General features: G+C 39.5%; 1 protein-coding gene and 1 pseudogene across 1 annotated transcript; both read right to left on the reverse strand.

Annotated features, from left to right (window-relative positions):
* Window positions 1-422: 422 nt before the first annotated feature.
* On the reverse strand, window positions 423-16,700 carry LOC132842739 (interferon-induced very large GTPase 1-like). The gene is made up of 4 exons (XM_060865575.1): window positions 16,491-16,700; window positions 12,811-13,188; window positions 9,692-9,735; window positions 423-5,499 (listed from the first exon to the last, which is right to left on the reverse strand). Exons 1-4 carry the CDS (start codon window positions 16,504-16,506, stop codon window positions 751-753), a joined length of 5,187 nt encoding a protein of 1,728 aa, XP_060721558.1. The 5' UTR covers window positions 16,507-16,700; the 3' UTR covers window positions 423-750.
* Window positions 16,701-19,140: 2,440 nt separating this feature from the next.
* Window positions 19,141-20,080, reverse strand: LOC132842144 (interferon-induced very large GTPase 1-like; annotated as a pseudogene).
* Between the last annotated feature and the right edge of the window lie 1,550 nt (window positions 20,081-21,630).

Consider the following 21,630-nt stretch of genomic DNA (forward strand, 5'->3'; position numbering starts at 1 on the left):
TAGCTTGAGGCCTTACGTTACCCTTTACTTTTACCACCAGGCGAGGGGTGCCACACCCTTTCCTAATGTGTTTTCCCACTCTCTTACCTGTTCCTAGTTTCCCTTGATGCACAGCTCTATATATGTCTGTCATGATTCAGTCATTATTTGTGATGTGACTTTGTGTTATCCAGGTTATGTTTCCATGTATTTTTGTTTCAAGTATGTTTTTATGTTTAACAAAAGCAGTGCATGCACCAAATCTTGCAAGTGATTCTGATCTGCTAAATGCAGGAAATCAATGCAACCATACAGTTTCACGTTTGATCTCCGCCACCAGCTGCGTTTGTCCTAAAACGGTACAGCTGAAGCAGGTCTCTTACTTTCTCTCTATCTTCCACTGATGAATAAATGATTAAGTCTTTCTGCACATAGACATAAAATTTGTTTTAATATTCTTTTATTCTTTTAACAAAAAAAATCTGATTATCAAGCACAACGTAGGACTAATATTTCTACTGATAACTTTATTAATTTTTAAATGTCAAGAAGGAGAAAAAAAGACTGTGTATAAAGGTAAAACTGTGTGTGTGTGTGTGTGTGTGTGTGTGTGTGTGTGTGTGTGTATAGTGATTATTCTAATAGAATAGAATCTAATAAATGTTTACTGATTATATTTTTTGTCATTTCTGTTACTAACACAGGTAATATAACTGGTTCATAATTAAGTTGCTGTTTATTCTAGGTTATGTTTAGCAGAGTTGTCTTTCATCAGATATATTGATCCAAACTCTCAATAGCTTGTTCTTTAGTGAAGCCTCTCCACTCTTTGGGGATCTCACCATCACCCTGAAATGTTTTACCATAGTACTTTTCCAGGTCTTTCTGGAATCTGCACACAAACCATTTCCAGTATGCGAGCTGTGAATTGTCTGGGGTGATGCTCCAGGTTGCATAGACTCCTCCTGCTGTTCTGTATAATTTGTAAGGAATACGCACCCCTTCACTACCATGTGGGTAGAAACCTGCATTACTTTGCACATATGTTGTGCAGAAAATAGAGCAGAGATTAGTTGTTGTACTGTAAAACCACCCATTTATACCCTGTACCCTGTGGAAGGGGACACTGTGATCTCCATCATGATGCTCTAATGTGTTGGTGCAGATGGCTTTACAGAATGGACACTGAACCCAGCAACATTCACAGAGATGTTCGATCAGAAGCGCATCTGGCTTATTCCTGGACTTCTCAATTTTGATGTCTTTTACATCTTTAAAGCTTTTGTCTAGTTCTGACATCATGTCAGTGAGACCATCACTAACAAGCTGCTGTAGAAAATCAAAGTCTGTAATGTCTTTGTGATCAGTGAAGGTTATTTTTTTTAAGCTCAGTTTAGCTGTTAGTAAACTGGTGAAACTTCTCAGCCACATGTCTGCATCACCACAGCTGTTCTTGACCTCTTCAGTTGCAATGTGAACAGCATTTCTTACAGTCGCCACTTTCTCTTTTAGATTTCCTTTAAAAAGGGTCAGAACTGTGTTGTTCTCAGAAATGTACTCATTAACCTTCTCTGTAATGAAATTTTTGAAGTGATTTTGGGGATTATGAATGTACTCCATGTACTTCTTAAAGTCTGCTTTTTCTACAAGACTTTTCAAGATGTGTTTCTCAAGATTTGACCTGTTGCCATTAAACTCTGACATGTTGTATCTGATCTGTGTTGCCAAATCAATGGCAGATTTATTGTAAACTGCTTGCAGGATGGATTCTCTCAGGTTACTGCAGATCAGTTCACCAAACACTTTTGTTGTTGTTGCTCCTTTGCAGTAGTTTCCAAAGACGCTGTAATACTGAGGTTTCTTCTTGGACAGATAAACTCTTGGATCATTTGCATCCCTGAATTGTTTATGGTGCTCAGCAAATCTGCTAATCATAAGTTCACACACAAGAAGGCAGAGATCCAGAGTGAACTCCTTTTTGAGCTTAATTCTCTGTTTCTCACTGTGATGTTCTCCAACTCTATTCTTGACAAGGTCTGTTATTTCCTGTATATAGCTGTCTTTGTACCCGAGTCTTGTGATTTTCTTGCATGTCGTCTTGATTTTTCCATCGGTCTCTTTGATCACATTTCTAACCAGAGTTTGTACTAAGTGATTGTCTTCATAAGAGAGTTCATTCATGCCAGGGATGTAATGAGTAAACTTTTGTCTTTTGAGATTTGCAACATAAGGTAAATAGTCTACCAGTTTGTCTATTTGTCTGTAGTCTGACAGAGACCTTCGTTTATACACAGGAGCTTGATCATTACCCAAAGACAAAATCTGTACAGCATCTTCCCAAAAATTAAAAGTTCTCTCTGCAGGTGTGTCTCGTGTCACCTCAGTGACCCATTTGTCCCACAATTCGTCAAATGCTTTTTTAAGAACTTGTTCATCTGTAATTTCACTTTTCAGTGTCAGAGCGAGGTCTTTGCTCCGATTGAACAGTTTGGTGTCGTATTCTTTTTGTGTGCGTTGTAGTTCAAAAGTCTCTTGTGCATGTTGATGTTGTATAACTTCATTCACATTTTGTTTGGTGTTTCTGACAAGATCTTCATAAAGTTCTCTGATTTTTATTTCACATCTCACTCTCCACTGAATTAAAATGTCTTTGTCTTTGTCCTCTTCAAAGCAACTCTTCATTGAGTTGTCCACTTCCTCTTTGGTCTTTTCCATGGAAGAATAAAGATCCTGTTCTTTAATTTCTTCAAGTTTTTCATTTTCAATTCTGTTATAAAGATCTTCTTCAATTGCTAACATGGCACTTCTGAGGGTCCAGGTCCATTTTCCAAACTCATTCTCCAGTTTTCTGTACACTGCTATCTCCAGTGTGTTTTTGAAGCTAAACACAAAGTTCTCACTGAGTAATGCATTCCAAAGGTCACTAATGCGTGATTTAAACTGTGAGAGAGTGATACCAGCAGACGGAGTAGCTTTTTTGAAAATGTCTTTCTTTAGATCCTGGACATTTCTGCTGTATGATGGGTTTGGTGGTGCCATTGGTGGGCTGCCCTCCCAGAGCTTTGCAAAATAATACACATCATCTTGTACATTGAATTCAATAACATCACTGAAACAATCAGCTTCACAGTCTTCTTCTTTAGCAGCTAGCTTGGTCATTTCATCCAGTTTTTCCTGTAAGAGTCTCCTTCCTTCCATGTTTTTCTCTCCAGCAGTGATGTCTCCAACATTCTGATGGACAAACATGCATCTGGGATTCAGTCGGACCTTCCTCATCCTCAGAAAGGCCTGAACGACAATCTGAAGGATGTCCTGCATCTCAGCAGGGTTCTCTCCAAAGATGTTGATTAAGGTCAGGTTTCCGAGACCAACAACGAATGTGGCGAGTTCATTGTCATGATGACGAGTGGATTTTCCTGCAAGCTCAAGTGCTCGAAGTCCTTCAGTATCTACAACTATAATGTAGTCAAACTTCAGCTCTTCCTTCATCTCCTCTGACACTTTGACCAGCTGCATGAAGGCTCCTCTGGTGCACCTTCCAGCACTGACACTAAACTGGAGACCAAACATGGCATTCAGCATGGTGGATTTCCCAGAGCGCTGAATTCCCATAACTGACAGCACAAACACCTTCTGATCCCCCAGTATCTTCACAAGTTCATCTAGAACTGCTGAAACCCAGATCAGAGGAACATGAGCAGCATCTCCATCCATCAGCTCCAGTGGATGACCAGATTTCAGGACTTCTGCTGCAAGCTTAGGGAGAGAGGTGAAGGTTTTTTCTTTATATTGTTCATTGGATTGTTTTACAGAAATAAAAGCCTCGTATATTTGGCCCATCTCTCTGAGGATGTGTTCCAAACCAAAAGTTGCTGCATTCAGTTTTTCTGAAATTTTCTCAAGCTCATTTTGTTCTAGCTTCATTTGATCTGATTTGTCATGTTTCTTCTTTAGGTCTAAAACTGCCTTCCACTTTTCATTGTACTGGTCATGAAGTTCTGAAAGATCATCTGAGGTGTGTTTGTCCAGGAGAATCCCAACCCATTTTAAAAAGAATAATCTTTCATTTTCTCCTAGAACGTGCAGTGAGGAGGTGAACTGTACAATAAGACCAGAGAGTCTGTAATTATGCTGATCTTCACGGGTTTTCTTCATTTTTTCTTGTTTTTCAGACTTCTGCATTTCTATGTTGTTCCCATGAAGTCTGTGCAGGTCTTTGTTCATCTGACACCAGTCGTGCCATAACTTCCCCTGACAGGGCAGAAATGTTTCCTTTAATTTAGAACCATCATATCCCTCTAAGTTGCTCATGATCATCTCTGCAGCTTTTTTCCCTTTCTGACATTCAGGGTCATCTTCATCTTTTGTAATCACTTCAGGTTTGTTCAGATCTTCAGTTATAAAAATTGATGGTGACTTTGAAAGACACTCTTTGATGGTTGTTCTGAGATTCTTGGCTACATCTGACTGATTTCTGTCTTTAAGACCAATTCTGTAATTTCCACTCTTAGATCTAGTGGCACATGATTTGTCCTCAGAAAGTACACAGATCAGTGGTTTGGCGTCTCTAAAGAGCTTCTGTATAATCTCCTTATATGCTGCTTTTTCATGATTAGAGAAAAGTACAACATTCACTGAGGACATTTCAATCAGGATTTCCAGTTGCTCTTTATTAGCTTCTGCATCACCATGGAGATTACAGAATGCCACACAGTCAGTGAAATAATCAGTTTCCTTCCCTGATGGACAGAACCAAGCGATCTCCACCACTCCATCCATCAGGAGCCGGTTCTTGATGCTTCCTGGACAGTGTCTGTGGAAGAATGTGTGATGATTTTCATTGATCAAGCTGTTCATCAGCTGAGACTTGGATGAAGAAACAGAGCCGAGTCTGAAGAAAGCCACCATTGGAGTTTGAGCTTCAGACATGGCCTGGTTCTCACTGACCGCAGCAGAGTGACTCTTCCAACTCTTTCTGATTTGGCGAAAAGTCCAGAGAGGAAACTCAATCTCTCTGGTGAAGGGATTGGGCACCAGCAGAGGCAGAGCGTACTGACACTGATCTAGTTTAGTCACTATTAGCTGCTTTAGGAAATGATCAGAGCAGTGGAACACGGCCATCTGGACATCCATGGGGTGAATAGTATATTTATGGGGTTCACTGTCCAAAGATTCTGTCTTTGTCAAAAAAAAATCATCAAAGTCATCATTGTCTTCTTTATCTCCGGTGTTTAAGTAAGTGTGTTCAGAGCTGCTGGAGTCTTCTTCAGTTGTAATGTACCTTGCTCTGTAGTCCATCATTAGCATTCTTTGTACAAAGGTTTCCACTAAGTTCTCCTCTCTATAAGGCTCCTCTTGTAATAAAGTTATTTGAAGAACATCTGATGTTTTCATTTTTTCTTTGTACTTTTCATAAAGCTTCATTCTGATCATCAGTTGCTCTGGTTTTGTCATTTCAAGCTTTTTCTGTTCTTCACAAGTTGATACATCTTCTGCTAATTCATGCCCAGTTATTGTTTCCTGTAAAATAAAATGTAATATTCTGGTTATAAATAATTGTTAAATGACAGTCAACATTTCATCCATCACTTATATTACTAAGCAACAATAAATATACAGTTGTGACAGAGCTGTCTAAAGAATATATTAGATGTTGGAGTTAATATAAATGCAATTAGCCAGTGAGCTGATTTCCACCGACATATCAAACATATTCTCACACAGATTAACAACGTTTTCTTTTCCACATGCGTATCTTGGAAACTGTAAATCAGATTCAGGAAGAAGACAAAACCAGTATGTTTCAGTTTATAACATGATTTAAATATTTAAGGAGAAATATTTAACTGAAAAGTTGTAACTAATTTATTGAATTTTAAGGAATCTTTTTTTATTGTTTTAAGAAGGAATATAATATAATAATATAATTATTCCTTCTTGCTTGAAAATATATATATAAGCATGTAAGCATGTATAAGTATAAGCATGTTAGAAAGTTCAAGAACACCCTTGCCATCCCCCCAGAGGGAGCCCTCGCCGGAATACAAACCTTACGGGCAAGGCCGTCGCTAGTGGGGTGAAAGGTGGTGACAATTACAGGGGCCCCCACAAAATCCAGCAGCTATACTATATAGGCCCCTGTTCTGTGAATAATTCTAATATTAATAATAGTCGTATTCCACAGATCTTAATGAAAACCAAAGAAACGTACAATTTGATATACAGTAATAAGTCTTCCAAATATCACCTCGTCACCCCTCCCAAAAATGGTTTAGTCCGATAAGAGGTATTTATGAATTATTCAGTCAATAAAAAACATCTAAGGAACCTAATAAATCGTAAGTCCCACCCTAGCTTGTGAAAAGGACCAATCAGTGTTGACGCGGCAGCTGAAGTTAGAGATGAACTTGGTGGAAGAGACTGAGACTGACTGACCGATTGAAAATGATATGAAAACATAAATCAGGGTACCAGAAACGCCATGAAAAGAAGGAGAGGGAGGCCACAAGAGCTGCTGTATCCCAGTCGATCAAGACATTCTTTACGACAGTTTAGTGTTGTCATTTCGGTGCCCGATTTACTTTTGTGGGAAAACTGCTGCCGGCCGGGTACTGTCAGGATTTTTTATTTATTTATTTTTTTAATTACCGGCGCGCAAAAGAAAAACTGGATACGAGTCATGCCGAATTCAATCTACAGGATGCAGCTCCAGAGCATTTTTGGAGAGGTGTGTGTTGCAGTGCACATCTTCTGCACTCTACCTGTCTCTGTTTCTGGTGAAGAAAGAGCTTTCAGCAAGTTGAAGCTTGTCAAAAACTATCTCAGGTCTACGCAAACACAAGAAAGGTTTAATAGCCTTGCCCGACTTTCAATTAAAAGCCGACTAAGCAGACAGCTGGACTTCACAGACCTCATAAGTGACTGCCAACAAAAAGGTCAGACAATGGGATTTTGGTTCAGGTGAAGTGACGTAAAAGGTCATGAAGGGTTAATGATCAAACCGATATACATATAATAATCATTCGTATCATTTTCATAGTTGTTTCAAAGTTCATTACTGATTGAAATTTGTTTATTGTTTGCTCTCCATTTGTTTTCATCTATAATGTTATTGTAATGAGTGGGATGTTGTTTGGTCCACTAGGTGGCAGTACTGGGTAGTATAAAGTTGGGTGCATTGAGTGAAGAAGAGTTGGTAACTTGTATGTGATGGATGTACCAGGTGGAATAAAGAAACCAGTTCCTGCAATCCCGAGTTCCTCTTATTTGTATGATGCCTGAATAATACATGCTACCAGGAGTGGGGCCAGAAGAACGCAAAGGACGCCATTAAACCCCCTGTTTCACTGAAGTTGTGTGGAAATGTTGATGCAAACTGGAGGACTTTCAAACAACAAAGTTTTGTACAAAAGAAAGATTGCCCTGCTACTTATGATTGTTAGAGTAGATGCTGTGGAAGTTTTTAACACCTTTATCTTTGAGGATGAGGCAGATAAGAAGAAACTGGACAAGGTATTGGAAAAATTTGATGCTCATTGTTTGACAAAGAAGAATGAGACATATGAACGATATGTGTTTAGAGCTCGAATACAGCATGAAGGAGAGGCTTTTGATTGCTTTCTTACTGACCTCAAGATCAAGGCAAAAACCTGTAATTTTAATGACTTGAGAGATTCCATGATTCGAGATCAGATTGTGTTTGGTATCTGGAATAAGAAAATACGAGAAAGATTGCTACGAGAATCCGAGCTTACATTGGATCGTGCTGTTGAATTGTGCCAGTCCAGTGAATTAGCGCGACAGCATGTGATGCAGTTTGATGTTTCTACAACGATGTCCTCTCAAAATGCAGCCGCAGCAATAGATGCCATTTCATACAGAGACAAGAAACGAGGTTATGTAAGAAGTAGTAGAGGCAATGACAATGAAACTTTTCTTTGCAAATGTTGTGGGACTAAGCATAAGTTCAGACAGTGCCCAGCATTTGGCAAAAGGTGTTCTAAGTGTAATGGCCTAAACCACTTTGCAAAAATGTGCTTTTCAAAAGAATCTATAATAGAACATCGAGTGCAGGTAGTGGAAGAAGATACAGATGACAGTGATACCTTGAGTGATTCCTTTTATGTTCAGATGGTTTCGGAGGAAAAAAGAGGTATCCATGATGGAGTCTGTACAGTCATCAAAGTGGATTGTTCCTCTTGTGGCTAATGGGACAATATTACCTTTTAAATTAGACACTGGTGCTAAAGTCAACTTAATTAATATCCGAGATGTGAAAGCACTGAAAGAAAGACCTCTAATTCAAAAACGCACAGTTCCCCTTAAAGCCTACAATGGACAACCAATTGAAACAAAAGGAGTTTGTAGATTGAAAATACAAGTTAAAGGAAAGACCCAGAATTTAATGTTTGTTGTGGTTCCAAATGGCCATGAATCTCTTTTAGGAGATAGAGCATGTGAAAACCTTCAGTAGGTTAAAAGAGTGTATCAAGTGAACCAAAATGTAGTAGTCCAGACTGGATTTGATTCTGTTATTGATCTTGTGAATCAATTCCCAGATGCTTTTGAAGGTCAAGGAACGCTGCCATTCACTTACAAAATACAACTGAGGGAAGATGCTACACCTGTTATCCATGCTCCTTGTTGGGTTCCTGTCCCTCTGCGAGAGGCCTTGAAGCAGGAATTGGATCGCATGACCCAATTGGAAGTGATACGGAGGATTGAACAGCCAACAGATTGGGTAAATTCCATTACTTGCGTGAAAAAGCCTAATGGTGCATTAAGAGTATTTAAGAGTATAGAACAACTAAATGAAGCAACACAGAACAAAGCAAGACAACCTACACAGGACTACATAAAGTGCAAGACATTAATTACTAAAACTGGACAATAGGACCAGCAAAAGATGAGCAGACACTTCTAGTGTGGAGAAAATACTCTCAATCGGACGGACATCCATATATCTCCTCTTTGGCCTTCCTCTTGACCTCTTACCTGGCAGCTCCATATCCAAAATCCTTCTTCCAATATAACCATCTCCCTCCTCTGCACATGTCTAAACCATCCCAATCTGGCCTCTCTGACCTTGTTCCCAAAACAGCCAACCTGAGCTGTCCATCTTATGTGCTCATTCCTAATCCTGTCCATCCTCGTCACTCCTAAAGAGAACCTCAACATCCTCCATCTCTGACTCGTGTATATTTCTCACTGCTATAGTCTCTAAAAAATACACCATAGCTGGTCAGACTACTGCTTTGTACACCTTTCCTGTGATTTTTTTTCTGACACTCTTCTGTCACACAACACTCCTGACACTCACTCCAGCCCACCTGCACTTGCCACTTCGCCTCCTTTCCACATTCCCCGTCACACTGGACAGTTGACACCAAATACTTAAACTCCGGCACCCGCTTGACCTCAGCCCCCTGTAACCTCACTGTTCTACTTCCCTCCCGCTTGTTAAACACACTTCTTGTTTCAAGAGCAGACCTCCACCTTTCCAGGTGTTCCTCCATGACTCGTACAACAACATATCTATATATAAGTCTCTATTAGTGTATTCTTATGTTGGTGACTTGGAACTGTGGTAACAAACCCAATTTCCCCCTGGGGATTAATAAAGTATTCTGATAAAAAAAACACTGATACATTTTCATTCAACACAACCCTGGTATGTTGATGTCCTTCCAAGAGTGCACAAGAATCTTCTTACCTGTCTCTCTTCTGTTGGGTCTTGTTTCTGGCATGTGACATAGTCTGTGAATAAAATTTTAACAGAGAATTTAGGAGACAATACATGTAGATTTTATGCTGGCGTCACTTGGTTGTGAAGCCATTACATTTTCAGGTTGTCAGTCACAAAAAATAGGAATATTCAAAAGAAATGGAAAACACAGCTGTCTTACTCCTCTTGTACATATACTGAACTACTCTGACATACTTCTCTGCCACTCCTGACATCCTCATACAGTACCATAGCTCCTCACCCTGTCATACACTTTCTCTAAAGCCACAGAGACACAGTGCAGCTCCTTCTGACCATCTCTGTACTTCTTCATTAACATTCTTAGAGCAAGAATTGTGCTCTTTCTGGGTATGAAGCCATACTGCTACTCACAAATATCCACTTCCTTTCTTAGCCTAGCTTTCACTACTCTTTCCCATAGCTTCTATGTGTGGCAAATCAACATTATACCTCTGTAGTTGCTACAACTCTGCACATCACCCTTGTTCTTAAAGATCGGCACTAGAACACTTCTCCATTACTCAGGCATCTTCTCACTCTCTAAAATCCTGTTAAAAATTTAGATAGAAACTCCACTGCTTTCTTTCCTAGACACTTCAACACTTGTGCTTTGTCTCCTAGACACAACCTCCACAGGTATGCCATCTGGACCAACAGCCTTTTCACTCTTCATTCGCCCTCACCTCCTCCTTTCTAATCTTTGCTATTTCCTGCTCTACAATATTCACCTCTTCCTCTTTCCCTCTCATTTTCCTCATTTATCAGCTCCTCAAAATACTCCTTCCATCTCCTCACCTGTTAGCACCTTTCCGTGTCTATATTTAATCACCCTTATCTGTTGCACATCCTTCTCATCTCTATGTCTTTGTCTCGCTAATCTGTACAAGTCCTTCTTATCTTCCTTCATGTCTATCCTGACATGCAACTCATTGTATGCTTTCCGTTTGGCCTTTGCCACATCTCTCTTCATTCCTTGTAATCTTGTCTATTTTCTTCTTTCCTTTCTACGTCCCACTTCTTTTTAGCTAGCCTCTTCATCTGAATGCTGTCCTGTACTTCCTTGATCCACCACCATGTTTCCTTATCCTCTTTTCTCTTTCCAGATGACACACCTAGCACCCTCCTACCTGTATCCCTGATCACTGCTGTAGTTTCCCAGTCATCTGGAAGATCTTCCTGACCACCCAAAGCCTGTCTCAGCTTCTGTCTGAATTCCTCACAACATTCCTTTTCAACGTCCACCACTTGGTCTTCTTTTCTAGCTTTCCTCTCCTCTTCTTCATGACCACCAGAGCCATCTTACACATCACCATAAAATTCTGTCTGACTACTCTCTCTCCTACAACCACCTTGTAGTCACTAATCTCTCTCGGATAGGCCTCCTCTACATAGAATGTATTCTACCTGCATACTCCTACCTCCACTCTTATATGTAACTCTATGTTCCTCTCTCGTCTGGAAACAAGTTAACAAAGTCCTCCACCATCTGTCCTTCTAGGTTCCTTTCCTTTACACCAAAACTGCCCATCACCTCCTGATCACCTCTGTTCATCCTCACCAACATGCTTGTTAAAGTCTGCTCCAATCACTGCTCTCTCCCATCTGGGAATACTCCCTATCACCTCATCTAACTCACTCCAGAATCTTCACTTCTAACTCACAGCTTACTTGTGGAGCATAACCACTGTTGACATTTAACATCACCCCTTCATTTTCTAACTTCAAACTGATGACCGTGTCTGACACTCTCTTCACCTCTAAACCATTCCTCACAAACCCATCCTTCAGGATCACTCCTACCCCATTTATTTTCCTATCATAATAAAACAGTTTGTATCCCCCTTCTATACTATGTACTTTGCTCCCCTTCCACCTAGTCTCCTGCACACAAAGTATATCTTACCTTCCTTCTCTCCATCATGTCAGCTCTATTCCCTTCCCTGTCATTGTACCAGTGTTAAGAGTCCCTGTTCTCAGACCTATAATCCTGCCTTTCCTCTTCTTACTTTTCGTTCCTTTATGAACCCTTTGCTGTTTTATCTGCCCACAGTCAATGCTAGACAGAATTTCCTTAGTTGTTCATTCTTTATTATACATTTGAAATAAAATTCTATAAACTACACACACTACACAAAAATTACACATTTGGTCTGTAGTGAACAGCAGCAAAGATACCGAGTTTTTGTATAGTGATGTTGCCCTGATAAAGATATTGTATTTTTTTCTTAATTTAAATCTTTAATGTTTTGTGAACAGTGGTATTCACAACTTTATCTGTTTCATATCACAGACAAGAGAACACAGGCTATTGTAGGATCATATAGGGCACCAAATAGAGGAAACATTAGGGAAACAAATTGCAAAATACAACACAATACACAATACAGATTTAAAATACAACACAATATTTTTTGGATCATATGGTGCAGACACCAAATTTTTCGACAAACTTTTAAATTGTGCAACATGATAGCCATCAGAATACAAGTCTATCAGTTGTTCTAAATCCTATATCCAATCATCTCAAGCAAAGTTGAACAACATTGTTTGAATTTTTTCTTTGTTACAAAAAATGTGTATCTTAATTCAAATGTCCATCAAATCAGGGCTCGATCCCCGCCAGCAGCGCCGGCCTCTGTCCGGTATAGCTTAATGAACTGGGGTTAGGGTTAGGAACTAATGAGGTTAACTACGTTCAGATTTTTCACAAATCAGGACAAATTTTAGGACAGTATGCAAATTAATCTTCTATTAAATGATTTGCATAAAATTAACTTGTTCTTTATATAGTTTGCCACCACAATTTTGTTTTATTTAGTTTCAGGTCAATAATAAAATTCTGTAATTTGGCCTTCGGTGCCAAAACATTCACACAGTGTAAACACCTGTGTTTTGATTTTTTGTTTTTTTTACTAAAATTTTGTTTTACATTCACTTCATTTGTCTTGATTTTGTCTTTAGTAACACCCGTAAATCTTTTCTGTCCCTCTATTCTAGGCATGTGATCAGGTTTACGATTGCTCTTCATTTTAAGTTTCACTCAAAATCTCATTCTGAAATTAATGTCTAAAAATATTTCATCTTACCGTCTACTGTTATCACAATGGAGGATTTTATCACTTCATCACTACAGTTGTTCAGGATGCGTCTCAGTTGGTTTCTGTCCTCTTCTGTAAAGTCGTGAGGCTGCACCACAAGTAAAAATACATGAGGCCCACGTTCATGTAAAACACAGTCTCTTATTCTCTGACTCAGTTCCTCCTGAGAGAGCTGTGGGTCAAACAGATGAGGTGCATTGATGATGGTGATATTTCTTCCCTCTACCTGTCTACTGACAGGCTTACACGGCTTTACTAAATGTGGAGAATCTTCAGTCTCAAACACAGAATTGCCCAGGATGAGGTTTCCCAAACTGCTGGTATGTGAGGGACTTTTCCCCAACAGAACAATCCTCAGTTCTGACACTGGAAATATAAGGGAAAAACACATGTACAATACATAAGAATATATGTACAAAACAATAATCAGTCTATTATTTATATGTATACCACTGAAATATGTGATTTTCCTCAGTGGACATGATGCATAACAATGAAACTAATTTAACTGTAAAACGAGTGTATTTATCATAGACAAATGAGCTTCAGATTTATTTTTCTGTTTAAAAATAGCATTCATCAATTAGTCTAAAGACCAGGCAGTGAAACGTAGAGGCCATCCAAAACCTATGTAGTAAGCCAACATAGCATGCAAAAGAATGTCAGTGGTGGTTCTAGGCTACTGATCAAAAAGTGAGTGTTGATGTACCAGACCATCTAAGCTAGGAGATGAGCAAGGCTCCAATGCTGTTGCTAATGTACACCAAATAACAAATTTTAGTATTTTTCAAGTCTTAAAACTACTAAAAGTCTTAAGCTGTCATTATCAAGAACATTGAGTAATCATTCATAATGCAGGCTGCAAAACAAAGTTTAAAATAAGATGAGCTTTAAAATTTTGGAACTGTTGGTTGTTTGAAAACCCCTAATTGAAAACCCTGACTGAGAAATACATCATGGTTTGGAGCTGCTTTGCTGCCTGGACACTTCGTGATAACTGAGGCAACAGTGATGACAACAACCAGAATATACTGACCAGTGACATGTAGCTCAGTTAAAGCATTATATGCATTTTTGGCATATGACCATGCGCTACATAAGCACGCTGCCAGCACAGGATTCTTGACTAGATGGCCTTCTCAGTCTGCCTTGCGCTCCTGTTAAGTCATCCCTCCTTTATTCCTGCTCCTGCTCTGCCTGGTTTCACCCTGTCTGTTTTCCTGTCATTGTTCCTGTCTGCCTCTGCATCCTGCTATGCATTGCAGTGTTTTCCTGTGCTAAGGATTATTGGACATTTTATGACACTGATTTCCTCCTGAACTGCAATGCCCTGTTCACCCATATCTCAGATGACTGAATTGTCTGTTATACTAAACTCTGCCTTGCCTTTACTGTACTTTACTAAATTGTATTCTTATATATGTTCAAATTCAAATTCAAATGTACTTGTAAAGCGCATTTAACAATGGACATTGTCTCAATTCAGCTTTACAGAACATAAGAAGCATAATACAAAAGTTTAATATTATACATAGATTAATGTAAAAACAAAAGAGCTAAATACAAAAAAGCTCTACCGCCTATAGTAGATTTAGATAGTATAGTAGATACTATACTATCTATACATATATATATACTATACTATCTATACTATACATATAGTAGATAGCATTGTGGATGACCCTACACACCCCTCACACACACTCTTCACCCTCCTGCCATCTGGAAAGAGGTACCGAAGCATTCGGGCCCTCACGACCAGACTGTGTAACAGTTTCTTCCCACAAGCCAACAGACTTCTCAATAACTGAACTGTACTGTACTGAGCACAACATACACACACATCATCTGTATGGACTGCACAGACCCTCACAAAACACACACACTGACACATCATACTGTTTACATGCTGCTTACAATCCAACAAACTGTTTATATGCTGTTTTGCACACTTTTTCTGCTGTTTTTGCACAAACTGTCCAACATTTCAGCCGTTTTTGCACATATTGTACAATATCTCAGCCATTTCGCACATACTATACAATATTTGTCATTTGCTGTTTTTTTGCACAATTCTATATATTATCCCAAGGACCTGCTGCTAAGAAACTGTGAAAATATTGTTTGAACATTCAGTATTCACATACAGTATTAACACTGGTCGGTCTGTGCTGTTTCTGTTACTGTTTACTGTTTATTGTCTTTTGTGTATTGCATTTTTTGTACTTTTTGTATTGTCTTGTAACTTTGTGTCTGCACTGTCTTTTGTCCTGCACTGTCTTTTGTCCTGCACTGTCTTGTCTGTCTTGTTTGTCTTGTCCTGCACTGTTTGCACCAGGTTGCACAGTTGCACTTTATGTGGCTAAGACTACTTACAAGTCCTTAGCCCTGTCTTTGTTTTATGTAGCATCTTGATCCTGGAGAAACGTTGTCTCATTTCACTGTGTACTGCAACAGCTATATATGGTTGAAATGACAATAAAAGCTTCTTGACTTGACTTGACTTGATATTCTGGGAACTACCAGAATACCAAGTCCTGAGTTGTGTGATCTCAGAGAGCATGAAGGACTGATATTCTGCATTTGGGATCTAACCTGTCTTCCCTGACACTACTGAAAAGAAGGTTGTGAGTTCAAATTCCAGGACCACCAAACTGTCACTGCTGGGCCCTTGAGCAAGGCCCTCAACTCTCAACTGCTCAGTTGTATTTATAAAAAATGAGATACGAAGTCACGTCTAAAATCACTCTAGAAACTCAACTGAAAAAAGAGAGGAGATGTGGAAATCAATGGTATAATAGGCTACAGACTGAGCACCCGGGCAAATTTAGAGGAGGGATGAAGTCAGTGGTGCCACACAGTGATACACAAATGAATAAATCAACGACGGGGTGGTGTGTAAACATATATGCTATCTTAGCAACAATGTTGTTTTTAATTTATGATTAGAGTATAGCCTACAGCTGTGTAGAGAATAACACCAAAGTGCTATTAGAGATTTGTTCTTCTTATAATAGAAACATGACTATAAATATGTGGACATAATTATAATTGAGTCTTTGCATTTAAATGACATTAAGCACCTATTATAGAACACACATAGAGGATGGCAATAAGAATGGCTTGAATTATTACTTTCACTGGAGCAAAATCTTAAATGTATTGTTTTAATGTTTATTGTTGTTGATTTACAGGTCAGTAACATACATTGTTTTTTACTTAGTATATGTTGACATACACAGAATATATTTTTGTGTAATAATTTTGTGTAATATATATTAGATAAATAATAAAATCTCTATAGTTTCTCGTTACTTTTAGAGATATTTTTCAGTTTGACAAAGTAGCTAGTTTTCTTTAGTGTATTTTCAGCTCATATGTCAATGTATTTAAAATAATTTAGCATGTATTGTAAAATATTACTGGTCTTTAGAACAGTATAAATATTCTGACCGAAGGGTTAAATCGCCACTGCATCATTTTTCCCCACAGTCACAGACTGGAAAAGACCTAAATGTTCTATGTTTGGCTTTGCCTCTAAAAGATAGTATCATTTTATAGTAAACTAGTGTAAAGATTTTAAGTAGAAAATACACATAGCGTATTTCATCCAAAACTCCTTGTTTGTGTTACTTTATTAAGATAAATTCATGTCATTTGTTCCTTACCTTCTCCCGACGCCATTTCGTGTCTCGGGTGGAGAAATCTAAAGTGAAAGTAAAATTTCACCGAAACAACCAGAATCTACAAAACACACACATCTTTCAGTGATGTCCAGTTACAGCTGTTAAGCTCGCTTCTCTTTTAGACATAAAAGTGTACAGACAGCGTTGTGCTCTGAAAGACTCGTGTGTCTGATTGTGTGTGTGTGTGTGTGTGGTGTGTGTGTCTGGTGTGAGTGGTGTGAAAGTGAAAGTGAAAGTGATGTGACATACGGCTAAGTACGGTGACCCATACTCAGAATTCATTCTCTGCATTTAACCCATCCAAAATGCACACACAGCAGTAAACACACACATACAGTGGGCAGCCATTTATGCTGCGGCGCCCGGGGAGCAGTTGGGGTTCGGTGCCTTGCTCAAGGGCACCTCAGTCGTGGCCGGCCTAAGACTCTAACCCACATCCTTAGGGTTAGGAGTCAATCTCTCTAACCTTTAGGCCATGACTTCCCGGGTTTTCGCATATCGCAGGTTATTATGAGCCTGAGGTCAGAGCGCAGGGTCAGCCATCGTGCGGCACCCCTTGAGCAGGTGAGGTTAAGGGCCCAACGTTGACGTCTCAGCAGCTTATGGGCTTGAACCCTGATCAGGCACCCAGCGGTTCAAGAAAATCACCATCACACCCTCACGCCCTGGTGTGTGTGTGTTTGTGTGTGTGTGTGTGTGTGTGGTGTGTGTGTGCGTGTGGTGTGTCTGGTGTGTGTGTGTCTGGTGTGTGTGTCTGGTGTGTGTGTGTGTGTGTGTGTGTGGTGTGTCTGGTGTGTCTGTGTGTGTTGTTTAATCTCACCATGTTTATCAGAACAAATACACATCAAATCTACTCCAAATATTGTAATTATTAGTATTTTGTAATTCTGTGGTATTAGTCGAGTATTAGCAAGAGGTTGGGTTATGTTCACTTGTTATGTTCAGCTAATGTTAGTTAGCTAATGTCAGGAATTCTAGTCTAACAAGGATAAAAGTAAGACTTTCTCATTTGCATTATCATGCATATTCAAGCAGTGCAACGGTCTTGTGGTTATTTTCGGTTATTTCCACACGCCTGCAGCCTGCAATGTTCTTGTTTTTTCTACTTAGTGTGCAACTGGAAACAGTTCCGTTCCCCTTTGTTATTTTTCTGTTCCTAGTTTTAGGGTGTGATCGTATTGGTACAGAATGTTCAATGTTAATTTTTGTTATTCACAATATTTTTCTATTACACAAGCTAACGGCTAGCAAACTAACACACACTCACACATCATTACAGGATTTTAGTATTTTAATTTTAGTTTGTATTTTATTTAACAGCAAACAAAAAATCGTGAAAATACATATTCTAATAAAATATGATGTTGCTATAAAAAAACATTGTTTGTTTGTTAAACAAGAGGAATTACTCCGACAAATTACGGATTCAGTTTTCCTCTAATGACTCAGCTTCAGTGTGGAAAGGTCTGAAAGCCATCACCAACTACACAACACCATCCTTCAGCACTGTAGTGAATCAACAACTGGCAGACGACATGAATGAGCTCTACTGCAGGTTTGAAAAAGCCCAATTCTCACCTTCTGTAACCCCCGAATCAGCCACACCCTAAATCCAGTTCAGTGAAGATGATGTGTGTCAGGTCTTCAGAAAAATCAAGAGAAGAAAGGCTCCAGGCCCAGACAGCATTTCACCAGCCTGTCTGAAAGCCTGTGCCGATCAGCTGATCAGCAAAATAAAATTCATTGATTCATTCATCTTCTACCGCTTATCCGAACTACCTCGGGTCACGGGGAGCCTGTGCCTATCTCAGGCGTCATCGGGCATCAAGGCAGGATACACCCTGGACGGAGTGCCAACCCATCGCAGGGCACACACACACTCTCATTCACTCACGCAATCACACACTATGGACAATTTTCCAGAGATGCCAATCAACCTACCATGCATGTCTTTGGACCGGGGGAGGAAACCGGAGTACCCGGAGGAAACCCCCGAGGCACGGGGAGAACATGCAAACTCCACACACACAAGGTGGAGGCGGGAATCGAACCCCGACCCTGGAAGTGTGAGGCGAACGTGCTAACCACTAAGCCACCGTGCCCCCCAAAATAAAATTTATTTCTTTTTTTTTTAAGGGCAAAATTGATCTTCAAAATCAGTGAATATGTCAATATAATAGTGCCATAAATGCATTTCTAAAGGGACATTTCAAATTGGTAAATGATCAATCAACCCCATGCGGTTTAGATTACAGGGGAACTAGGAGAAAGAGTGGCAGAACTAATCCCTATTAGTTTGCTCTCTGATCCCCCAGTATCTTCAAAAGTTCATCTAGAACTGCTGAAACCCAGATCAGAGGAACATGAGCAGCATCTCCATCCATCAGCTCCAGTAGATGACCAGATTTCAGGACTTCTGCTGCAAGCTTAGGGAGAGAGGTGAAGGTTTTTTCTTTATATTGTTCATTGGATTGTTGTACAGAAATAAAAGCCTCGTATATTTGATTCATATCCCTGAGGATGTGTTATCCCAAACCAAAAGTTGCCATATTCAGTTTTTCCTGAAATTTTCTCAAGTTAATTTTGTTTGAGTCTCTGAAGAGCTTCTGTATAATCTCCTTATATGCTGCTTTTAGATTTTTGGATTAGAGTAAAGTACAATGTTCTCTGAGGATATTTTAGTCAGGATTTCCATTTGCTCTTTATTAGCTTCTGCATCACCATGGAGATTACAGAATGCCACACAGTCAGTGAAATAATCAGTTTCTACATCAATTCTGTAATTTCCACTCTTAGATCTAGTGGCACATGATTCGTCCTCAGAAAGTACACAGATCAGTGGTTTGGAGTCTCTAAAGAGCTTCTGTATAATCTCCTTATATGCTGCTTTTTCATGATTAGAGAAAAGTACAACATTCACTGAGGACATTTCAATCAGGATTTCCAGTTGCACTTTATTAGCTTCTGCATCACCATGGAGATTACAGAATGCCACACAGTCAGTGAAATAATCAGTTTCCTTCCCTGATGGACAGAACCAAGCGATCTCCACCACTCCATCCAGCAGGAGCCGGTTCTTGATGCTTTCTGGACAGTGTCTGTGGAAGAATGTGTGATGTTTTTCATTGATCAAGCTGTTCATCAACTGAGACCTGGATGAAGAAACAGAGCCGAGTCTGAAGAAAGCCACCATTGGAGTTTGAGCTTCAGACATGGCCTGGTTCTCACTGACCGCAGCAGAGTGACTCGTCCAACTCTTTCTGATTTGGTGAAAAGTTCAGAGAGGAAACTCAATCTCTCTGGTGAAGGGATTGGGCACCAGCAGAGGCAGAGCATACTGACATTGAGCTAGTTTAATCACTATTAGCTGCTATAGAGAATGATCAGAGCAGTGGAACACGGCCATCTGGACATCATTGTCCACACATTGGGTGAAAAGAATATTTATGGGTTTCACTGTCCAAAGATTTTATCTTTGTCAAAAAAAATCTGTAAAGTCATCATTAAGTAAGTGTGTTCAGATCTGCTGGAGTCTTCTTCAGTTGTAATGTACTTGCTTTGTAGTCCATCATTATCATCTTTTGTAGAAAGCTTTCCACTAAGTCTTTCTCTCTACAAGGCTTTGTAAATTCTTTGTTATTCATTAAAGGCAGGGTCTCCGATTTTTGAGAAATGCTTCAGAAAACTGAGTCGGGCCGAAAAATGAACAAAAACCAAAACAAACATGTAGCCAATGAGCAGAAAGGGGCGGGTCTTGTTAATATGGGCGGAGAGAGTGTTCAGTGCGCATGTGTGACATTAGCAGAAAGCAGTTTTAAAATTGAAATGGAGGATAAAAACAAAGAAAGAAAGTGAAGAAAGGCTTACGATAAGGCAAGAAGTAGGACCCGTGTTAATATAGGATCAGCTTTCCAGCGCTGGAGAGAACTGAAGGAGCGGGAAGTTGGCCGCATATTCACAGATTTGAGTTTCCCGAGTAAATAAAACCTGAGCTAAACGCTGTTACTACACAAATAACACCTCTTTTTTATCGTAGTAATGCAGAGAGGCAGCTACAACCGCGTTTTGTGTAGTAACAGTGTTTAGCTCAGGAGTTATTGACTCGGGAAACTCGAGGTTGAGGTCAACTTAAGGTTGCTTTTTTCCTTCTCGATAGGTGAGTAACGTTGGTTTTGCTTTGTTTCACAGAACTAATATATGCCGTCCTTTGCATGATTATGCTTGTGTGTCATTTTTGCTTGTTTATTTATCTGCAATCGTATTGTTTTTCTCTTCAGCTATGATAAAGACATTTCTTTCCATTAGTTGCCTGGGTTGCGTATGTATGTGTGGGCAGAGCTATCAATATAGGGGTGGGACCCATTTGGGTTAATGTGTGTTTGTTTTGGTGATTTTATATGTCAACATTGGCTTTCAAAAATCGGAGACCCTACCTTTAAATAGCAGGTAAATAACAGCAGCATTAATCTCATGTCTTCTGATGTGTCTGTAGTCTATTACTGTAAGTACTAAAATAAGTTAATAATGTGTGTGTGTGTTTGGGCATTGAGAGAGAGAGAGAGAGAGAGAGAGAGAGAGAGGGAGGCATGCGACATCATAACACATTTATGTCCATTTTTACACACTACCCCGGATTTATCATGTAAACAGAAGTTGTTCTGGTCTCTAACATCTTGACAAACAGTACAACACACATCACTCACTCTGCACTTAAACGTGGGGTGTATGATGTTTGAAAAAGGCTTCAGAAAAGTCGGGCCGACTAACAAAACAAACGTGTAGCCAATTAGCAGAAAGGGGAGTGTCTTGTCAATATTCTGTGGAGAGAGTGTTCAGTGCGCATGTCTGACATTAGCAGAAAGCGATTAAAACACTGACATGGCGGATACCTGCCGTTACCTCTGCCTCGGGTTCTAGGTGTTGAACGTCATCTTCCGTGTGAAATGGAGTTAAACCTTTCACGGTACAACACATAGTACTACAAATACACATTTATATTACCATAGTATTACTCATTGTGTTCATTTATTGATAACAATATCCCCTTGGCCAGCTGCCCCAGCAGGTTCCACCATAATAGTTGCCTGGGTTACGTATGTATGTGTGGACGGAGCTATCAAAA

Source organism: Tachysurus vachellii, chromosome 3 (assembly GCF_030014155.1).
Source record: "Tachysurus vachellii isolate PV-2020 chromosome 3, HZAU_Pvac_v1, whole genome shotgun sequence".
NCBI lineage: Eukaryota > Metazoa > Chordata > Actinopteri > Siluriformes > Bagridae > Tachysurus > Tachysurus vachellii.